Here is a 22,155-nt window from a genome sequence, read left to right on the forward strand (position 1 = left end):
CCACTGAATTGGCCTATCACCCTCTCTCCTCTCCACCTATCGCTGGTGTGTGGTGAGCGCACTGGCGTCGTTGTACTGTAGCTGCCGTTGCATCCAAGTGGATGCTGCACACTGGTGGTGGTTGAGAAGAGACCCCTGACAGGAGTGTAAAGCGCTTTGGTGTACAGTAATACATATAAAAGCGCTATATAAATGCCTCATTCATTCATTCAATTACTGTGCCATGAGAGCCTTGTTTCTTTTCACAAGAACAAAAGTAAGAAAAATATTGTCCTGGGTCAGAAACCCCTCGTAACCTCTGATGTTCTCAAATCCAATAAACACAATTTTAGTAATAAGTTGTAGACTTCTAAGACCCAAAAACATTTATCAATGTTTTTTTTAATGTTTCAATTCAGAATGTTTCAACATGTTGTTATAGTTATAATAGCTCTTCAGCTCCATGTAGTATCCTTCAGACTATAAAACCAATACCAGTTTAATCTGCTGTGTAATTCTAAACAACTTCATTATCTTTACCTGGAGTGTTTAGAGCTGAACTTGCATATGGTCATTTTTAGCTTGCTGAAAACACCTAACGTTAGCTGTTAGAACTTTGGCAGCATAGCATTTTGTATGTGTGAGAAAAAAAAAAAAACACTAGTTAAAGCACAAGTTAAAGTAGTAACCTTGAATACTGTCTTACCTGATGGCTGCTCTGTCAAATCTTCGTCGTCATTGAGGGACCTGGGTGTGCTCTTTGATACCAATGTCTCATTTGAAAGCCACATTTCTAGCATCTGTAAAACTACAGAGAATACACCATCTTAAAAATAAATCTAAATTATAGCACATGCTTTAAATGCAAAATGCTGAACAGTTAGTTCATGGTTTCATTTCCTCAAAGCTACATGATTGTAATGATCTACACACATCAATTATTCAGTCTGTACATTAGCTTCCTATTTCCTCTCGGATCGAGTATGGTTTCCCTCCTCACACACCAGTGAGTGCATTCATGGCAATGGTCCCACCTCATAACTCATTACTCCACAGATCTCAGCACGTTCTCTTCACAACACATAAACTCATTGGCTTCATTCCCCTAGGAGTAAGACCCACATTGGGGACAGAGGCTTCTGTGCCGCTGCTCCACACCTGTGAAATGCCCTCCCTCCACAAACGACTGATGCTTTTAAAGCAGCACTTGGCTACTTTTGCTCTCGGGGTCCCCCTACAGTTTGGAAAAAATAATGTCCTCAACTACTGTTGTAAGATCTGTCATCCTACAACAGGGGATGCCATCGCGCGTGCATTTGTTGACATGACAACCCTGATAGCCCTGAACTAGTGATGCGTGGGTCGTCTCATAACCTGCGGACCCCGTATGTCTATTTAATGGTCGTGGGTGCGCGGCGGGTTGTAAAAATATATACAGTGGTGCGGTGCGGGCCAAATAACTTCATAAAAGCGTCCCGCGGGTCGGTGCAGCACTAACAGTTCCCCTGAACACTGCAAGAGGAGTTCAGAGTTCTTCTGGCGTCGCATGTGAAATGTCTTCATCCCAGGTAACGTTACAGTCAGTGGCATGTTTAGGCATGTCATATGAATATAATTTCATGGGTTTTATTTTTTTCAAACGCCAAATAATCACGATGCTCACGTTTACAAGCCAGCGTCATTATAGTAGTCTATTGGTTACCGTTTTACAGAATCTATATGATACTTCAGTTCAATGTTTGAGTGGTAGCTCACCGTAACAAGCAGGACAGCATCGATCGGGCGCGCCTCCTTCAGCTCACGCCGACGAGCAAATGCTGGTCACATGTTGATCCTCGTCCTGCCTTTAATCCCATCACTTTTTCGTTTCCTCTTATTGCTTTCCTCCAAAAAAAACTTTTCTTTCTTATTTGTCTCTGCTGCTTCGGACATGACTATATTATCCGACGAACAAAGTTGGGCTCGCACGTCCGAATTTAAGGAAGTGTGGGTGTTGGTGGAAGTGACATATAATATATATATATATATATATATATATATATATATATATATATATATATATATATATATATATATATATATATATAATAAAGCAGTCGAATTTTGTAGTTCTTTTTGTTCTCGGGTTACTACCTGAAACCCGAAGTTTAAAAGTACGATTAAAAACGATACAGACCCCATCAGGCCATGGCAGACGTGTCATTCAACCTATTGTAAGTCGATTTATCATCACAAGAGTCTTAAAAAATATATTATGAAGGTTGAAAAGTTACCTAGTGCTGATTTAAAAAGGGACAAAAGTCTTTCAATGTTTTTTTAAAAACGTAATTGCTCTACATGCTATTTAATTATTTAATGTTTCTTCCCTTTGTAGCACTGAGATTTTCTTTAAAATGCAAAGTGCTTTATAAATAAGATGTATTCATTACTAATTGGACACTGGCGGCTTCAGATCGAGATGGCATGTCGTCGTCCACTTTTTTTATAGCCGTTGCCCAAATCGTGTAGCTACTTGTGCACTATTCTGTAACGTTTTTAAGTAGTGTTCAGACTGACAATTCCAAAAAGAAGAAGTGCACTTTAAATACCCGGAAAAGTGTATAAGTGCACAGTGATAGTGAGTCATTTGGGACATAGCATTAGAGCAATTTGGTGGACGCAAGCGAACATAGCATATTATGGTCATGCACTTAAAGTTACACTGAGTAACTTTTTTTGTTTATTCATAGCTAAAACACTTAGTTCTTTCAAAAATATATGTGCTCATTAATTGTTTATTTACTTCTTTCAAGTAATAAAGTAAAGTATTCTCGTAAGTTTATAATATGCCATTAAAAATACATACAGGTGAGGGGTTCGACGAATGCTGGTCGCCACGTTGCCCCTCCATCTTGAAAGTACATTAGCCAAAGAGAGACAAGCTTAGCTTTTCGCATTTTAACACTCGATGGCACCGTGTCGAATGTGAAGAGGGGGATTGGGATTGTTAATCTTGGACTAAATCGGCCACTGTAGGAGTTAAACCGAAATCAGAATTGAGAGGAAAAAAAACTATTATTCACTGGATGGTCAAGACATTTGCAAGTGATTTATTTCCTCAAGTTAAAATACAATGCAATAAATTACTCAAACAAAATACGATATTTGATACAAGCTCTTAAACGAAAAGATGGGTGGCTCTTAAAAGAGCCGTTGGGTGGGTCAGAGCCCTCAGTTGACTTTACTTGGAGCTGGTGTACTTGGTGACGGCCTTAGTGCCTTCAGACACGGCGTGTTTGGCCAGTTCACCGGGCAGCAGCAGACGCACTGCGGTCTGGATCTCTCTTGATGTGATGGTGGAGCGCTTGTTGTAATGAGCGAGACGAGACGACTCACCGGCGATGCGCTCGAAGATATCATTGACGAAAGAGTTCATGATACCCATCGCCTTAGAAGAGATACCGGTGTCGGGATGAACCTGCTTCAAGACTTTGTACACGTAGATAGCATAGCTCTCCTTCCTGGACCTCTTGCGCTTCTTCCCTCCCTTACCGGCGGTCTTTGTGACTGCCTTTTTGGATCCCTTCTTAGGCGCGGACTTTGCAGGCTCAGGCATGACCGTTAAGCTGACAAACCAATGTGATTCGAAAGCGCGATGCAGAGGCTTTTATTCAGTACCCTATGCAAATTGATCAAACCCCTAATTGATATTTCATTGGACAACTCAAAGTATTATGAGCTGATGAGGTCCAATCACATGATAGCCCCGCCCACCGCCGCTGAGTTTCAACCATGATTTGAACAAAACCCTGTCCCTAACTCAACGTACTTTGTTTCATTCCCCGCTCTTTTTTTATTATGAATAGTTGGAGAAAATAAGCGTCTCTAGACACATGTTTTCATTCTGCAGCACCTTGTAATTTTAAAACCTCTTATAAATAGAAATACATTGAGGGAGTTTGGGAAGACGTCAAAACAGCGTTACATTCACGAAACTGTTTAAACTAGGGATCTTAACTATTGTTACCTTTGATCTCATTCTGATCTTTGTCTTTTTCGTTCATTTTGTAAAACATCTTATTTAACGTTCAGTAAATCAATAACCATTGTATAATACAACTTCGTACCAACATAGTTGCGGTCATCTGTTAAAGATGATGAAATGCATTGTCAATGCATTACTGTGAAAAGTTATTTATGAGCTCATTAATGAAGAGCATTCTAGATGTTCCAAACAGGAAATTAAATGATATGACATTACTTTTTTCTGTTCATGAGAAGGATCGAACATTTAAATTCCGTTTTGGGAACAATAACGAGAAAGCAGTTTATCTGTTATATTATTTCGACTAAAGGGTCAAAATATCCTCTTTGTCAAATTAATCTAATAAAACTTATTAAGCAAGGACAACACTCGTCAAATTCATAGACAGTAAAAGAAGGTCAAATTAGCGTTAACTATAAAGGGGAGGGGCGTGTTGCGCCTTGTGACGTGCCTTGGTTTCTCTCAGGTCCTGTACACAAATATAAATAGCCTCCTTGTAGCTCTGCTCCATTTATACTATCGTTTTTTTTTTTGAAAGAATTCTGAAACATGTCTGGAAGAGGTAAAGGCGGTAAGGGGCTCGGGAAAGGAGGCGCTAAGCGTCACCGTAAGGTTTTGCGCGATAACATCCAGGGAATCACCAAACCCGCCATTCGTCGTCTGGCTCGCCGTGGCGGCGTCAAGCGCATCTCCGGTCTGATCTACGAGGAGACTCGCGGTGTGTTGAAGGTGTTTCTGGAGAATGTTATCCGCGATGCCGTCACCTACACCGAGCACGCCAAAAGAAAGACCGTCACCGCCATGGATGTTGTGTACGCGCTGAAACGACAGGGACGCACCTTGTACGGCTTCGGAGGTTAAACGTCTGAAATCAGGAAAAATTAAATAAACTCAACGGCTCTTTTAAGAGCCACCCCACACTGCCACATAAAGAGTCAATGTTTTAGCTTTATCAATCATAAAACTGGTTATAATGCTTTGTTTCCTGCATCGAGAATGACGATAACGTTGCCGTAATTCATTGAAAATATCAGTTTATTTTAACTGATACCCAAAATATGTTAAATACGCAGACCTGTTGTATTAAACTGTTTATCCATTTATCGAACGTTAAATATTGTTTGACAAGAGAGCGATAGACTTGCTTCAGATAAATACCACTGAAACTTATCTCAATGAGTCAAACTGCTGGAAACATTGATAAGTTTCGTTTTCTGTGTGTGAAAGCACCATCCGGCCGCCATTTCGTATCTAATACGCATGCGCGACGATGACGGCTCTTTATGTATTCGCGCATGCGCGTAAACTCATTTTCAACGTCAATCACTTGAGGATGTAAATAAGCAGTGCGTTTATGTGGTTTTTAACAATTGTGCCTTTGTGGTAACGGTTCTTAATTGTAAGGGGTGCCATATAAAGCGTCATAAATGTTTAATTTATAAATGTTTAACATGTGTGCCTCTAAACAAATGAATGCTTTAAAGACAAATGTTCTGCTCGTAAAATAGAGCAGAAATACTTAAATTAATGAAGTCGTGTCATTGACTGTTGCATGCATTGCAAAAATGAATAAATAAAACATGTTTTGAAAATACATTTTCAGTATATTTAAACATCTTTAAACAGAGATGCATTTACATGGAATCCAAATGTAAATTGGAGTCTCAAAAGATTGAATACAATTATGAATTCATGTTTAAAACAAATCAAATATCTGTCAATGAGTTATAAAACCTTCCCATTGAGATGCATTGATTTTCTAAGCTTTGATAATGTTAGATGACATTTGTTATTATTTAAATATAAACACACTGTATGATCAATTTCAAGAATTCCTAATTTGAATTGATCTTGGTTTAAAAAAAAAAAAAAACTTTAGACACTTGTGAAAACTACTGAAAAACAACACTTTTTTGCAGCATGATCAGATCGTACTGTAATAGTTATGTTCCTGTATGCACTGTAGGTTATGTTAGTAGTTTTTTGAAGGTAAAATAAACCTTAAAGAATACACTGTCTGTCTGTAATGTCTGTCTGCCTGCATGCATGTCATGCTAGTCTATAAAGTCTTGGCAAAAAAATAAAAAGTATGCTTTACAACTAAAACAACCTATATAATTATACTAAAAAATGCACCTAAATAAATATAAATAAAATTATAATTCTCAATTTCTATTCATTAATCTTGTTGAACCTATTATGTATTCTATAAGAAGTTTCCAATTCTGAATAATGATTGTTTCATACAATAAATCCTCTCTACTCCTGGATTTGCAAAATGTTAAACTCATTAATACTGCACATCAATCTGAGGCAATTACCACTTTCTCTGGCCTGACCTCCTCTACCCATTGCAAGGCAATAATGGTGGTCATTTCACATACAAAGACTACAAAGATAAAAAAATATCATCAGTACGTTTCTTTCCACATTTAACATTAAAATCAGGGATTACTGCTGCTGCTGTTCTACCTGCCGTAGGCTCTTTTAGAAAACCATCTGTATACATTTGTAAATACCCATAGAACATTCTTTTGATGTATGAATTTAAGATTTTATAGTTTCCTTCATTTACATCTCTCATCAATTCAAGGAGGCTAATATCTATCTCTGGCTGAGGCAATAGCCAAGGTGATATAGCTGGCAGAACTATAGTTGGGCAGTTATTGGATAACTCCATATCCAGTCTTGTTCAAAATAATAGCAGTACAATGTGACTAACCAGAATAATCAAGGTTTTTAGTATATTTTTTATTGCTACGTGGCAAACAAGTTACCAGTAGGTTCAGTAGATTGTCAGAAAACAAACAAGACCCAGCATTCATGATATGCACGCTCTTAAGGCTGTGCAATTGGGCAATTAGTTGAAAGGGGTGTGTTCAAAAAAATAGCAGTGTCTACCTTTGACTGTACAAACTCAAAACTATTTTGTACAAACATTTTTTTTTTCTGGGATTTAGCAATCCTGTGAATCACTAAACTAATATTTAGTTGTATGACCACAGTTTTTTTAAAACTGCTTGACATCTGTGTGGCATGGAGTCAACCAACTTGTGGCACCTCTCAGCTGTTATTCCACTCCATGATTCTTTAACAACATTCCACAATTCATTCACATTTCTTGGTTTTGCTTCAGAAACAGCATTTTTGATATCACCCCACAAGTTCTCAATTGGATTAAGGTCTGGAGATTGGGCTGGCCACTCCATAACATTAATTTAGTTGGTTTGGAACCAAGACTTTGCCCGTTTACTAGTGTGTTTTGGGTCATTGTCTTGTTGAAACAACCATTTCAAGGGCATGTCCTCTTCAGCATAGGGCAACATGACCTCTTCAAGTATTTTAACATATGCAAACTGATCCATGATCCCTGGTATGCGATAAATAGGCCCAACACCATAGTAGGAGAAACATGCCCATATCATGATGCTTGCACCTCCATGCTTCACTGTCTTCACTGTGTACTGTGGCTTGAATTCAGAGTTTGGGGGTCGTCTGACAAACTGCCTGTGGCCCTTGGACCCAAAAAGAACAATTTTACTCTCATCAGTCCACAAAATGTTCCTCCATTTCTCTTTAGGCCAGTTGATGTGTTCTTTGGCAAATTGTAACCTCTTCTGCACATGCCTTTTTTTTAACAGAGGGACTTTGCGGGGGATTCTTGAAAATAGATTAGCTTCACACAGACGTCTTCTAACTGTCACAGTACTTACAGGTAACTCCAGACTGTCTTTGATCATCCTGGAGGTGATCATTGGCTGAGCCTTTGCCATTCTGGTTATTCTTCTATCCATTTTGATGGTTGTCTTCCGTTTTCTTCCACGTCTCTCTGGTTTTGCTCTCCATTTTAAGGCATTGGAGATCATTTTAGCTGAACAGCCTATCATTTTTAGCACCTCTTTATAGGTTTTCCCCTCTCTAATCAACTTTTTAATCAAAGTACGCTGTTCTTCTGAACAATGTCTTGAACGACCCATTTTCCTCAGCTTTCAAATGCATGTTCAACAAGTGTTGGCTTCATCCTTAAATAGGGGCCACCTGATTCACACCTGTTTCTTCACAAAATTGATGACCTCAGTGATTGAATGCCACACTGCTATTTTTTTGAACACACCCCTTTCAACTAATTCAACTAATTGCCCAATTGCACAGCCTTAAGAGCGTGCATATCATGAATGCTGGGTCTCATTTGTTTTCTGAGAATCTACTGAACCTACTGGTAACTTGTTTGCCACGTAGCAATAAAAAAATATACTAAAAACCTTGATTATTCTGGTTAGTCACATTGTACTGCTATTATTTTGAAAAAGACTGCATATATCAATTTCACTTGTCTTTTTCCTGAATATCCAACCAAAGTCTTTGCTTGCCTTTTTCATGTTCCCAGCAAGGCTCAAAAGCACTTATTGCTGTCTCATTAAAAAGCATATTGCAGGTTAGAGACTCCAGAGAGTCAGTGTATAGAAAAAAAATAGTGTAGGACCTAGATTATATTTAAAATATACTTATAAATACGCTAATAAGGCTTTTTGAGTTGTTGTTTTTTTGTGAGAAAATTTTACTTCCGTGTCTAAAAATGCCCAAACCGGAAGTGACAACAAGAGGGAGTGTGGTGAATTTCCACAATACAACAATAGGCTTGTTTGAGATGCGCCTTGCCTCGCCTAAAATAAAGGCGAGACTAGGCGGCTGCAGTGAGGGGAGGAGTGAAAAAAGGTCAGGCAAGCCGGACAGTTCTCTCTTCTCGTAGTGGATCAGACACCTGCGAGATCAGTTGCGGATATCGGGGGATTCACACTCGTGCGCTCTGTTGCTGATAAACTGGATGTCATTTAAGTTCTGTTGCTTTTATATGAAAATAAATATTATGAACAAGACACCCAAAGTTTTTGTTATTTATTTCCTTTTGAAAGGCCTGTTTATCAAGCATTTTTATTTTAATTACACACATGTTTTTATATATTTTTATTAATATGACAACAATCACATAACCCACAGAGAGATCGCACTGTCCGGGAGTTTGGGAATATTCACACATAATTTATACACATTAAAACATGATATCAGAGTTTTAAAATCAAATATTTTAAAAAGCAACCTTACATAACGGTTGTTTAAACAAATACGCATTAAGCTGTGTCGTCAGCAAGTCGTTTCCCATCGTGCTTTTGCTCCGCGCAGCATGACATCAGAGCAAGGCGGACCGCCCTCGGACACATTTCTAACCGGCATGCATCTCGCGCTGATCACCGGTGATCGGTTCCGCGCAGATTTTGCTAATCTCAAACAAGCCTAATGGATCGCAATGACAGTTCGGATGCTGAGGAAATTATAATATTAATACTCATATGGCAGACCACATCCAAATAATTATGACACACAATAAGGGACAGGCCAAACAGAGCAGGTGAGAGACCAGTTAGCTCAATTCTAGCATATGAACACTGTGCTCAGATTACAATACTTTACAAATAATTATCATGTTTCAGGCAATTGCAAAGCTGGTATTGGTTATCTATGGGTATTGATACCAATAACAGAAACTAATAATAAGTTTTGTCACACTCGATTATATCTGTCCACACAAACGTAAAAGGGTTACTTTAGCTATTAGCATGTAGCTTTCTATCAGTAGAAACCCTGGATTATATTCGAATGATCGTGCTCCCCCCTCTCATATCCACCTGAGACAAGAGATTTATGCATTTTATTTCTGGAAAAATTACTCCGGTAACGCAAATAGCGTCGATTTGCGTCATCTGCAAAATGTTTGGCCAGACACTAAAGACTACAGCCAGCAGAAGGAGCTATTCGCCTTATTAACCTCGAACGTTCTACGGAGCTTGAGGGGTACACTTTCCACTTCCGGTAATTCTCGCGCCGCGGATGTGGCAATGGCACCGCACTGCTTTGTTCCTCAGTGCACCTCATCGCACAGGAAAAAATCATACAGAGGACAAACCTTTCACCGTTTCCCAGAGGATAAGAAAATATGCCGAGAGTGGATAAAATATATCAGAAGGGATCCTGGACGTAATTTTACGGTAAAGTCTCCATAACTAGCTTGTATCGCTAACCAGGCTAGCTATCAAGTTCAAGTTGTATTAGATTAAGGCAGAAAGCCACGTTGTTGACATTTACCGCCTAGTCCAAAATTAGTAGTATGTTATTTAAATCTACCACAACAGATTCTCTCGTATATAAATATATTCTGATTGCGCTTGTTTGTATTAGCTTCTAATCACTAGCTAGTTAACCTAGGGGAACATCAGTGTTCAAATCAGTGTCCCTAGCTAGGAAGAGGATACTCAGGAGTCACGTTGAGTCTGATCAATAAAATTATTCTAAAATAAAAGATTAGATTAGGTAAAAAGATTTAATCAATTACATTTTCTTCATTGGTGCAGATAAAAACACACACAAAAGTGTGCTCTGAGCATTTTCTTCCAAACTGCCCCTGCTGAAAGAAGGTGCTGTGCCAACTGTGTTTGCATGGAGTTCATTCAGACCAGAGAGGAGGATCATTGTTAGAACTGCAAGGTGGTATTTAGATGAGGTAATTTACCAGTTTGTAATGCATTTATTAACTGTGTACACTGTAAACTTTTTTTGTTGGTTTAACTTAAAAAAGTAAGTTACCTGGTTGTCTTAAAATTTTGAGTTTATTGAAATTAAAAATTTGAGTTGATACAATGAAGGAAATTTGTTTAATAAATAGAAACTCAAAATATTATTGTATCTGAACCACATAAAAAAATTGATAAATCATGAAAATAGCACTATTTGCATGTTTCACTGCATCATCCGAAATAAAACACACACAATTACCACAGATAAGCACACAATTGTGCTTACAAAATCTTTTAATAATCTTTTAATAAAGGTTGTCAAATCTCAACAAATGTTCATTGTATTAACTGAACATTTTAATTTCAATGAACTCAAAATTTTAAGGCAACCAGGTAACTTTTTTTCTAAATCATTTTTTACAGTGTATTGACATTATTTTTCTGCTGATTATTTCCAGTAATGTTCCTATGGACATTGATAATGATGTGAATGTGTTGAGGTATGTAAAGGTGTAACTGGTGATACTGAGAAACACTGAGCCAATGATTGTGCTGATGTTGATGAACAATGGTCTAACATGAATTATATCAGTGTAAAGTTTAATTACAAACATGTAATGATATGATATGTAAATATTTACCAAATGTTATATAAATATCTGTAACTGTAATGTTAATATCCTCAAATCTTCAAACCTTATTTAGGAAGTGCTAATCTTTTTATGAATGTGTACAAAACCTTAACCTTTTTATTTTTTTTACTTATCTGACCTTGTAATCACTTCACAAGCTCTTTGATATTCCTGTGTTTGATTTTATTATTATTTTTAATGTGTATGTATACGCTACTGGATCTCCCTCTGAATGAAAAAAAAATCCATTTATCTAAGGAATAAAGTACAATTTTATTACACATGGATGATGTCCTTTATAATTTACAACTTCGTATACAGAAACCACAACTAGTCAGAACATCAGAAAGAGGTCATTCAAAAGCATTGATAGACACACATGGTCAAGGTTTGTAAAGGTAACTTTGTACATAAAAATTGGTATGAGGGAATACAAATTACCTGCTTGTATGATGTAAGTATGGGAAAATGTACCAGAAAAGGTCAGAACATTAGAAATTGTATTAGGACCAAACAATTAAACATTAACAAAAGAGGTCTATATGTATAAATAAATTATCAGTGATGAATGTGGAGTAGGATGTACTTGAAAAAGCTTGGAAACAATTTTCACTCAGAAAAGGCTAGTAAAATCTATACATATTTATTAGTGGCTTTAATAAGAAATGTTTAATTTAAGTTTACTTGTGAATTCCCAGTACATTTTAATGACTCTTTGTTTGTACATTTTACTTAAGTAATGTTTATAAATATGATGTGATTTATAGCATTTTTTTAACATAAGAATCCTAGTTATCTTTTTTAGCTATCCTGAGTAACCTTTACTTCAAATATTATTTAAATATTACTTAATATAATTAGTGATATATTACTACTGATATTTTCAATAATAAAAACACTGACAGACATTTTCCTTGAGTTTTATTTTAATTAAACTCTAGAAAAAAAACTGATTAAACAAAGGTAATCATAAAACAACTGGACAAAAATGAATGTACACATTCATTAAGATTGACAGCTGTTGGCCAAAATTGTTCAGCATCTTTATCTTATAACAGATTTTTCATTGTGTTTTTGTTTATTTAACAGAGCACAACAATTTAACGTGAGATGCTTAAATGTGATCTAGCGTACAAAAATCAAAGAAATTAAACCTCTGCTTCTGTTTTCTTTAGCAGCACTGCATTACTTAGAGTACACTGCATTACAAGGTTTCTGTTAAACAGTACAGTATAGTACAAACTTTGCTCTAATTTATATTAACAAACCTTTTTAGAGCATTCTCACTTGGTGAACAAATGAGAACGTGTAAGTGACGAACAAAATGGCCAACTAGCAGACTTACATTAGTAGCTTTCTATTTTAAAGCATCCAGTCCAAGGAAGATTTTCTGAAAGACTTCAAATGTGTTTCTCAGCTTTGGTGGATAGCTTAAGTTCAGGGAGTAAATGAAGCCCATGAGCAGAATGCACGCATTTGTGAGATTCTTACATCCCAACAGCACCTCAGTCCCCTCAATGACAATGATGACATCAGCTATGTTGGCATCTTCCTCTCCTGCAGTGCTGCCCAGTACAATGATCTTCATCACATGATTGGTGAAGCTATCTTTAATCATGTCTCTGCTGACATCCTGTCAAATACACAAATAAGTGCAAAGTGGTTACAATCATGTACATGTAAGTTGTATGTTCTCTTTAATTTTATGTGACAAGACTCCCACACAGAGATTTGGTCTCACCATCATTAAATCTGTTATTACATGAAGAAAGAGGGAAACAATTAAGACAGACTAAATCCAGAAGAACTGTCTGCAAGACACTTAAAGGGTTAGTTCACCAAAAAATGAAAATAATGTCATGTATTCCTCACCCTCATGTCGTTCTACACCCGTAAGACCTCCATTCATCTTCAGAACACAAATTAAGATATTTGTGTTGAAATCCGAAGGCTCAGTGAGGCCTGCATAGCCAGCAATGACATTTCCTCTCTCAAGATCCATTAATGTACTAAAAACATATTTAAATCAATTAATGTGAGTACAGTGGTTCAACATTAATATTATAAAGCGATGAGTATATTTTTGGTGTGCCAAAAAAACGAAATAACGACCATATAGTGATGGCTGATTTCAAAACACTGCCTCATGAAGATTCGAACCGTTATGAATCACGAGTCGAATCATGATTTGGATCGCGTGTCAGACTGCCAACCTGCTGAAATCCTGTGATTTTGGCGCTACGAACCGCTGATTCGATACGGTCCGTAGCTTCATGAAGCAGTGTTTTGAAATTGGCCATCACTATATATGGTTTTTACATCGTTTGTTTGGCGCAAAAAAAAAAATTATCGTTGCTTTAAAATAATAATATTGAACCACTGTACTCACTTGAACTGATTTAGACAGAACATTACGCGTATACAGACAGGAGCCATCTTGGAAAACAGTCTGGACGAGTCGAGCCACGAACGCTGTGCTAAGCTGCGATAATTCCTATCAACCAGCTCACTTAGCACAGCGTTCATGGCTCGACTCATCCAGACTGTTTTCCAAGATGGCTCCTGTCTGTATACGCGTAATGTACTGTCTTTATAAAGTATCTTCTTATTAAAACTGTTTGTACTCTTACAAAGTTCTCAATGCTTCGGTTTGCATGTAGGGACCCTCATTATGCTGCCGTGTTAGTGTGAGGCTATTTTGAGCCTTGTTAGTGGTATTAACTAGTGATTTAATTTGACTTACTCTGTGCCCCATTTACTCGCGTTATAAGCTAATCTGTTTTTTCTCTTTACATTTGATTTTCATGAAAACGCATCCCAGAGAACGATCTACTCGGTAACCATGTGTTAATTACCCCTAGGTTCATTTTTCACCGGAGATGTCCTTCAAAAGGTGCTCTACAGCACCTTTGTCAAATCATACTGTGTAGAACCCATAAGAGTTTTTGCATTTTATTTGATTTGGTGCTAAACAACACTTACAGTGGTTCCCCTATGATTATGAGCCAAACAACCACTTTTAGTACTATATAGCATATATTTTGTTATTGGCAAACTACAGCATAAAGATATAAAAAGTAAAAAAAATATTTGGGGGATGAAAATACTAATGTGCCTTAGACTTTTGCAGTACTGTACATATCCAAAATCAAACGAAATTTGAATTTATCTATTAATGTACCTGGAAGGCTTCAATTAGCTCCTCAGATGATTCTCCCAGGTAGGAAAGCAGGCAGGGAATCACAGCATCTCATTTATCTTCAATTTGCTGTTAAAAAAGAATGTAAATTGTAGTGAACATTAACAGTGTACACTTCCATCTACATACAACTGCATATCTATAAAGTCATGAAGCAGCAAGATATCAGATGTGTAATATATACATTTACCTGGCAGAGTGAATCTAGCACACTTCTAATTTGTATGCCTGCATCCCCACCGTTCATTTTAAACAAATCCAGGAGCTTTGGAGTGTAGAGGTCCAGTTTTTGCAGAAAGGTTGGCTCCAGGGGAATTGTGGTTATCCTTCTGAACTCATTCTTGATCTAAGACAAAGAAGATAAAATGTAAAACATTTAAGATTTAGTAGTCAAATAAACACTTTTTTGTCAACCACGCACACACGCACGCACGCACGCACACACACACACACACTATTCTAATGAAATTAAAATATTTAATCTTTTTTAATGAATGAAATATGAGTTCCAAAAGTTACCTACATATTACCATCAAGCCAGCAAAAGAAGAACTGGTTTACCTCAGATTCACAAAAAAGAGCTGGCCATCTCTCCATGAAATCTTTGACAGCAGGGCAGTGATTAATGATTTCTAATCTTTGATAGGAGAAAGTCTTCTCCATTATCTCGCCAATGACCTTTTTGTTGTTTTTCTTCTGAATTTCTTTAAGAAGATCGACTCTCTCCTTCTCTAAAGTTTCCTCGGTTTCCCCAAATGGAAATGGAGGCAAGTAGTTTACTTCAGCCTTCCTGGTTTTTCATCCCTTTGGGACAAGACTTTTCATTTGTCTTCTTTCTTTTCAAAGAGTTGACCTCCAGCTCTGGACAGGAAAGTTGACTGCCTCTTAATTTTGCTCGATAATTGCCCATCTTATATTTAATCCTCTGTTGCCACCCATACTGTCCATTAAATGACCCTGGCTCTTTAAGGCATGGGTACTTTTCAATCAACATCTCTACTACGTTCATTATCTGGACACCTGTGGGGTACGCAGTGTAACGAAAAATTGTCTCTGTTATTGTCTCAAGGACACTTCTCGTTACTCTTGGATTGCTCAAGAGAGTGCCATCCTTTTGGTACGCTTTGTTTCCTTCTGAAAGCAAGAGCTTTGTATCAAATGAAAAAGTTGGTATTTTAAACTTTGCTGGCCATCCTTGAGAACGGCATGATGTGGAACTCTCAGATGAAGATAGCAGAACAGTGTCTTGAGAACTGCTGGATCTGGAGTCAAAAGAAAGGAATGATGTCTCACTTTGAGAAGGACAAAGCACAACGTTGTCCTGAGAACTGCATGACATGGCGTCAGACTCATTTTGTAGGATTGGTTCTTCCACAGCACTCAGATTCAGGGTGATGGGTTCAGTTTGTACCACTTTTAAGGTACATTTATCCTGTACATCACCTATTGCGCTCAAGGTGAAAAACTGGCCCCCAAAATCCATGTCTTCATACATCAAAGTAAAGCAGTCTGGAATATTAAATGTTTTTTTAATTGCATTTTTAAGGTCCTGAAGAGTATCAGGGATGCCTGAGGGAAGAACCATTTTGCGAATGTCATTCTCTTCAAAAAGAATTCGCACCTTTGCTGGGGTACACATCTGCAACATAAAAAACAGCAATTAAAACAATTCATACTAATTAAAAATTTGTACACTACAGCATTAAATTTAATAATCATGCACCTATAAAAAAGATGGGCAAATATAGTGCTTTAAGGTAGTCAGTCGTCTTCGTGCAAGAGGGTAAGTAGCCAGGGGATAGTAGTCAACCATTTCTTTTTGCTCAAGTAACTGAATGTTGGCTGTGTATTCCAACTTATAGCTCCTAAGGTGCTCATTGTACCATGTGCTTAGTAGTCTCACAACAAAGACCAGTTCATTACAAACCAAGATGGACTGTAACACCTCACAAAAGTCTGGCAAGTCTGCAGTGAAACCATGACATAGCAACATTCCAGGTTTATAGTTGGTGCCTAATAAGCACACATTATTTGCAACAAGTACCATTGTGACACGCGGATACCTATGTTGCACCAAATCTTTTATGTCATCCTTTAGGATGTGCACAGAGACTTGAAGTTGTTGTGACCGAAAGTGATGACTTGATCTCATTTGATTCATGGAGATGCAATGCAATCATGAGCTGATGTTTTTTTGCAAGGGACAGCAGTATGTTCCTGAAGCAGCCTGTTTGTCTGACAGCTTTTTTGAAAAAAGCCATGTTTAGCTTCAAATCTCATGGTCCACAAGGCTGCCAGAGGACCAAATTCTTGAATGAGTTTAGGGTAGTGCTCGAGAAAGTGGTGTTTGGGAAGTAGCTTTTCTTGAGGAAAAACTTACCGAAATCTGTGTCGGTGCTCAGAAATCAAAGAGTCAAGGTAGCAAATGCTCTGCTCTGTATGAACTGGGGCCATCACAAGTTCCACAATGTCTTTTAAGGTCATTAACATCTGCCACACTTCATCATCCTCAGGTACTTTCAAACCTATCATGAAAGGCAACAGACGCAACAGACACCAATTTTCATGTGCATTACCTCCTACAGATCTTTTTTTTGGCAAAATGAGCAGGAATCAAATGTGGACGATTTGTTTGGTCACTCCACTTATAGGGGAACTGTCGAATGCAATTATTGAGCTCCTCAAGAGAAAAATATTTCTTCTTGATCAAGGCTTGAAATGACAATGCCAGTTCCACTGGAACAATACCTTCAAGAAGGTCATGTAATACATCTGGTGGGTAACCAGATGTTACATGAAAATGATCAAGTTTTTCAGACAGTGCACATTGTTTTTTCACACCATAGCAAGGAGTGGGAGTAGGACTTCACAAAACTGTCTCTACATGAAGAGTGTGCTGCTCTTTATATCTCCTCTGAAAAAGTCCAGTGCCCGGTTGCATAAAACTCCTTAAGTTTTTCCCTTAAGTATGATACTTAAGGCGTGATTTCCCCTTATCTAAGGGAATGATTTAAGGGTGTTGCATATAATCCCTTAAACGGTTCTCTTAGGTAAGGGACGCCGCTAAGTGTTTCACGACTGTGACCCAGGTTTTACCGTTATAAAATTCTATTGTTGCCATAGACACGCTACGCTGGCGGGTTAGAGAGTGAAGCTGAGATTCAACAAGAGGAATATTACACGGAGTGAGAGAACATTATTGTCTTAAATCAAATAAAAATGATCACTGCTGAGGATAAACGATTTGAAGATCACGACAAAATAAAATACTATGCTTGGTAACGTTATTTGTTTAACACGTTAGACCTTCTCAGCAAAAATCAGCTTCAACACCGGCAGAGCGCCAGCAGCACGCCAAACCATGCAGCAAAGTGAGGTTTTATTGCTTCTTTGTTAACAATTATTTTAGTCTATTGTTAATTTTACTTAGAACAGCATCGATGTAATTTTTAGATTTTTTTCATTATTCCTTCAAAACACTTGTGAATTGCAGAAAGACGCAAATATCCTCTCCAGCCGCGACAAGAGAAAAACTGCGAAGAGACATGAGCCTACAGAAGACAAAACTGCAATTAGAGATCGAAAAACTTAAAAAGGAGAAGGAAAATCAAGACCTTTACAACTTCATTCTTAATAACAAACTAATGCAGCTACAAAGTGAAGGAAAAATAAAATGCACATCAATTGACGAATATTTTTTTTATGACAGATCTGACAGGTTTTGTATTTATTTATTTATATTTTATTTATTTATATTTATGACTATTGTCCATAGGCTACTAGCTAAACTAATTAAAGAATGCATTTACGATGGCATCTCTGACAACAAATCCAGCCCGTTGAAAATCTTGTTGATTTTCTTCATGAGCCTCTTCTGCTTCTGCTTCTTGAGCCTCTTCTTCGACATCATCTCCCTCTTCACAATACATCTTTGACATGTTGACATGTTAAAAAGAACAACGCTGGCGACAATAATTCTGCAGACGCGCAGCTCGTTGTGGAGACTGCAATCTCCGTTTGAGCTGTCCGATCGTTGATCTGATCAGTTTGATCTTTCCTAGGATCAAACGATGACCATAATTATCAACAAGTCAAAATACATTTTAATACATTGAAAAAATATGATCAATAAGTTGACAATAGCCTATATGTTTTTACTTAATTTTCAACTTTTTAAAGTTAATAGGCTATAGCTCTGTCTAAATCCTAGAGTCATGCTACTCCCTGGCCATGATGCAACAACATTTCTAATTCTGCACATATGGTCACACTAGCTGCACATTAACAGAATGGTAATTTTTTCTGTTAACATACTGCTGATCTTCATGCGTGCGGGGAGCCTGAATTCTGACATGTGTGCCATCTATTACACTTATTCGAGGAAATCCCGCTTTCCGAAAAAAAGAGGTTTGAATGGCATCCAGTTCAACACGCGATGAAAATGTCACAGTTTGGCTTAAATGACGGCAGAGAGCCCCTGCAACCCGGTGAATAACTCTACTAACTGACGATTTATGAACATGGAAAACATCTCCCACAGACGGGAAACTCCCAGTTGCAAAGAACCGAAGTGCTTTAAGCAACTGTAACACAGAGGGTAGTGAGTGGTTACGCTGGGTAACATGATCAAGATCGCCTTCCAGTTTGTTAGCGATCTCATATATCCCGCGGCGATCAAATCTATATTCGCGAAGCAGTTTTTCATCGCTAAGATGGTCCAGAGGATTCTCCCTATCGCGAAAAATTCGCTTTGGCACATTTACATCTTCAACAGGATCAATAAACTCAGCTATTTTTTTCTCATTAATGTTCGTCAACTCTTAAGGTAAACTTTACCTAACCTTAAACTATACTTAGGAAAATGACAGTTAAGGGGCTTTATGCAACACTTAACGGTTTTTAAGGGATTACTTAAGTGAAAAATAGACATTTGAGGATAATTCTAAGGGTTTATGACATTTCAGTTTAATAAACCCTTAAGTGATACTTAAGGGTTATTTTATGCAACACCCTTAAGTTTAAGGGAAACCTAAGGGCGATCTTAAGGGAAATTTTCACTTAAGGTGTTTTATGCAACCGGGCACAGATCTTACTTCTGTGGTCTGAAACTGCGACCTGTCTGCAAGACAAAATCGGCAGACATGAGATCCCGTGAAGTTTTCAACAAATCCTCCCACAGAATGGGCTCCCAAATTATCAGCCACCACGCTAACCACAGTGCCTTTCATGACTTTTCCTAAACTTGGAATAAAAATGCCGTCTTTTTCCAAGCTTTGAAGATCGGTTAACAGTGGCTCTAGAACCCTCTGAGGTAACACTTTACTTGAAGGGGTGTGCATAAGACTGACATGACACCTTCATAATCATGACATGACACGTGTCATGAATATGAAGGAGTTTTTATGCATGTTTATGACAACTGGCATTAAGTGTCATTCGCTTAATTATGTCATTTTTAATGCAATGATGACATTTCGGAGTTGTCTTTGTTATGACAACTTGACATAAACCAATACATCATAACCTGTCAGTGTCTTTGTCATGACAACTTGACATTACCAAGACAACATAACCTGTCATAAACATGACATAACAGATTATCAAATTTAAGAAACTTACTTAGCTTATAGGGTTAACCTTAAACTGTTATGTGGTTGGTTTTGATGTTGACTGAGGCCATTATAATGTCATAAATTTTTTTCAGTGGCAAAAGTTTAATTTGTCATTAAAATGTAATTAGGTATTAATACGCTGTCAAATTATTTTTTAATAACAGCATCATTAATATTTTTCAGTTCACAATGTTTTATTTTATTTTTTTAAGTTTCCTCCACCAGCTTCAACAGAAGGTTAGATAATAGACAATTTCAAATGTCTTAAAAATATGAAAAGGAGTTTGAGAAATAAAATCAATCATTTAATTTTTAAGACCTGCCCTCTCACAGAACTGACTCTTAAAAACACAAGGCATGAATTTATACACAGGTGACCAGCACCAATTAACGCAAAAAGGGGAAAACACGTACACAAATAATGGCCATTACACAAAATAAACATATATATATCAACATCATATACACACATAAACAAACACAGAAAAATAACACTTTGTCAAATGACTTCACTTTATAAATTATCTTCCGGTGTATAAAAATAAGAGAAATAGTCTTTAGAGCCCCACCCCGGGCTGAACAAGGAATGTTTGCGACTAGATCCTAGGCCGGAACATTATATATAGGGCCAACGTTTCCGCCCGAACCCCTTTTGACGGTGCACCAGCACACGGGACTCCGCCATAACAAACAGACAAACAAAGAAATGGTAAGAATAAACTCAAACTATTCGTTAAAGAGTGAGCGAAAGTTGAAATAAAGTATATTAAACCCAAAATAACGTTGTTGTGAATTGTTTTTACTTACTGCAAACTAAATTGACATTAAACACCTAAACAAACTAACCTGACTGAGGCTCTGCCAACAACTGTTACAGCGTACACATTACCAGTGGTGCCACTATAGACATCATCATATAGGTGTATATGTCTATGCCACTCTATCATTTTGAGTTATATTAATAGTTTTTAATGACTCTGTACGATTTCCTCTATGATGCCATATTTCTGGTCAAGCTAAATATTCATGACACTGTTATAAAATAATTTGACAGAGTATTGACACTTAATGACATGTTAATGACAAATTCAACTTGTACCACTGTACACTGATAAAAATGTTCTGCTTGATTTACTTAAAAAATATGATGAATTTTTTTGCATCATTTTATTATGTAGATCAAACAAGACTAGAATTTGTACAAACTACTTAATTTTTCTATCTGTTAAACATAATTTGCACATAAAGTAAACTTAAGTTTAGCATTTCTCTAGTCCGTTTTTTGAGTGTGATCTACATAACTTTACGAGTTCTAAATGTGTATTTTTGATTGAATCCAACTTAATTTTTTCAATTCCATATTACAAATTTCAAGTGGGCTCTACTTAGTTTTTCAAATTTGTTTGTGTATTTTAAAGTTACTGTACTCACATTTTCTAATTAGCAACTTATTTCTAATGCAAAGAGTAAACATTTTTGTATAAATATATATATATATATATATATATATATATATATATATATATATATATATATATATATATATATATATATATATATATATATATATATACCTCACAGATTAAGACATTGTGTACAGTAAAAAAAATGTGTTTTTATTGTCTCATTTCAGGAATACCCTTAATCCATTCCAGTCAATACATTTCAACATATACATGTTGTAGCCAAGGGTTAACAATAATATTAAATTGACATCCGTTAGTCTCAACATTCCAATTGGATGTTTAACTCATATTTCAAAACATTTAAAATGACTGAACACTTTCAGTAAGGACCTTTAACAATAAGAAACAAAAGACATTGTAAAGTATATTTTCTTTACAATTGTGTTTCTCACTTCTTGAATGGGTTAGTTCACCCAAAAATGAAAATGTGATGTTTATCTTCTTACCCCCACGACATCCAAGATGTAGGTGACCTCGTTTCTTCAATAGAACACAAATGAAGATTTTTAACTCCAACCGTTGCTGTGTCAGTCGTATAATGTATGTCAATGGTATCAAAATCTATGAGAGTAAAAAAAAAAACATACGAATCCATATTAAACCCTGCGGCTTGTGACGACACATTGATGTCTTAAGACACGAACGAAACGATCAGTTTGTGCGAGAAACCGAAC

General features: G+C 36.9%; 3 protein-coding genes across 3 annotated transcripts in view; 1 reads left to right on the top strand and 2 right to left on the bottom strand.

The window, feature by feature from the left end:
* LOC137055543 (E3 ubiquitin-protein ligase TRIM39-like) overlaps window positions 1–22,155 on the bottom strand; it is a 440,141-nt gene that overhangs the window by 345,550 nt on the left and 72,436 nt on the right. The gene's annotated exons all lie outside the window — the stretch shown is intronic.
* LOC137083271 (histone H2B) lies at window positions 3,056–3,583 on the bottom strand. The gene has a single exon (XM_067449096.1). The coding sequence runs from the start codon at window positions 3,572–3,574 to the stop codon at window positions 3,200–3,202; it is 375 nt and encodes a 124-aa protein (XP_067305197.1). The 5' UTR covers window positions 3,575–3,583; the 3' UTR covers window positions 3,056–3,199.
* Window positions 4,553–4,864, top strand: LOC137073370 (histone H4). Its single transcript, XM_067442201.1, has one exon. The coding sequence runs from the start codon at window positions 4,553–4,555 to the stop codon at window positions 4,862–4,864; it is 312 nt and encodes a 103-aa protein (XP_067298302.1).

This window comes from Pseudorasbora parva, chromosome 1 (assembly GCF_024679245.1).
Source record: "Pseudorasbora parva isolate DD20220531a chromosome 1, ASM2467924v1, whole genome shotgun sequence".
NCBI classification, from domain to species: Eukaryota; Metazoa; Chordata; class Actinopteri; order Cypriniformes; family Gobionidae; genus Pseudorasbora; species Pseudorasbora parva.

Coding starts and splice junctions, on each gene's coding strand:
- LOC137083271 (XM_067449096.1), bottom strand. CDS start 3,574: ATGCCTGAGCCTGCAAAGTCCGCGCCTAAGAAGGGATCCAAAAAGGCA.
- LOC137073370 (XM_067442201.1), top strand. CDS start 4,553: ATGTCTGGAAGAGGTAAAGGCGGTAAGGGGCTCGGGAAAGGAGGCGCT.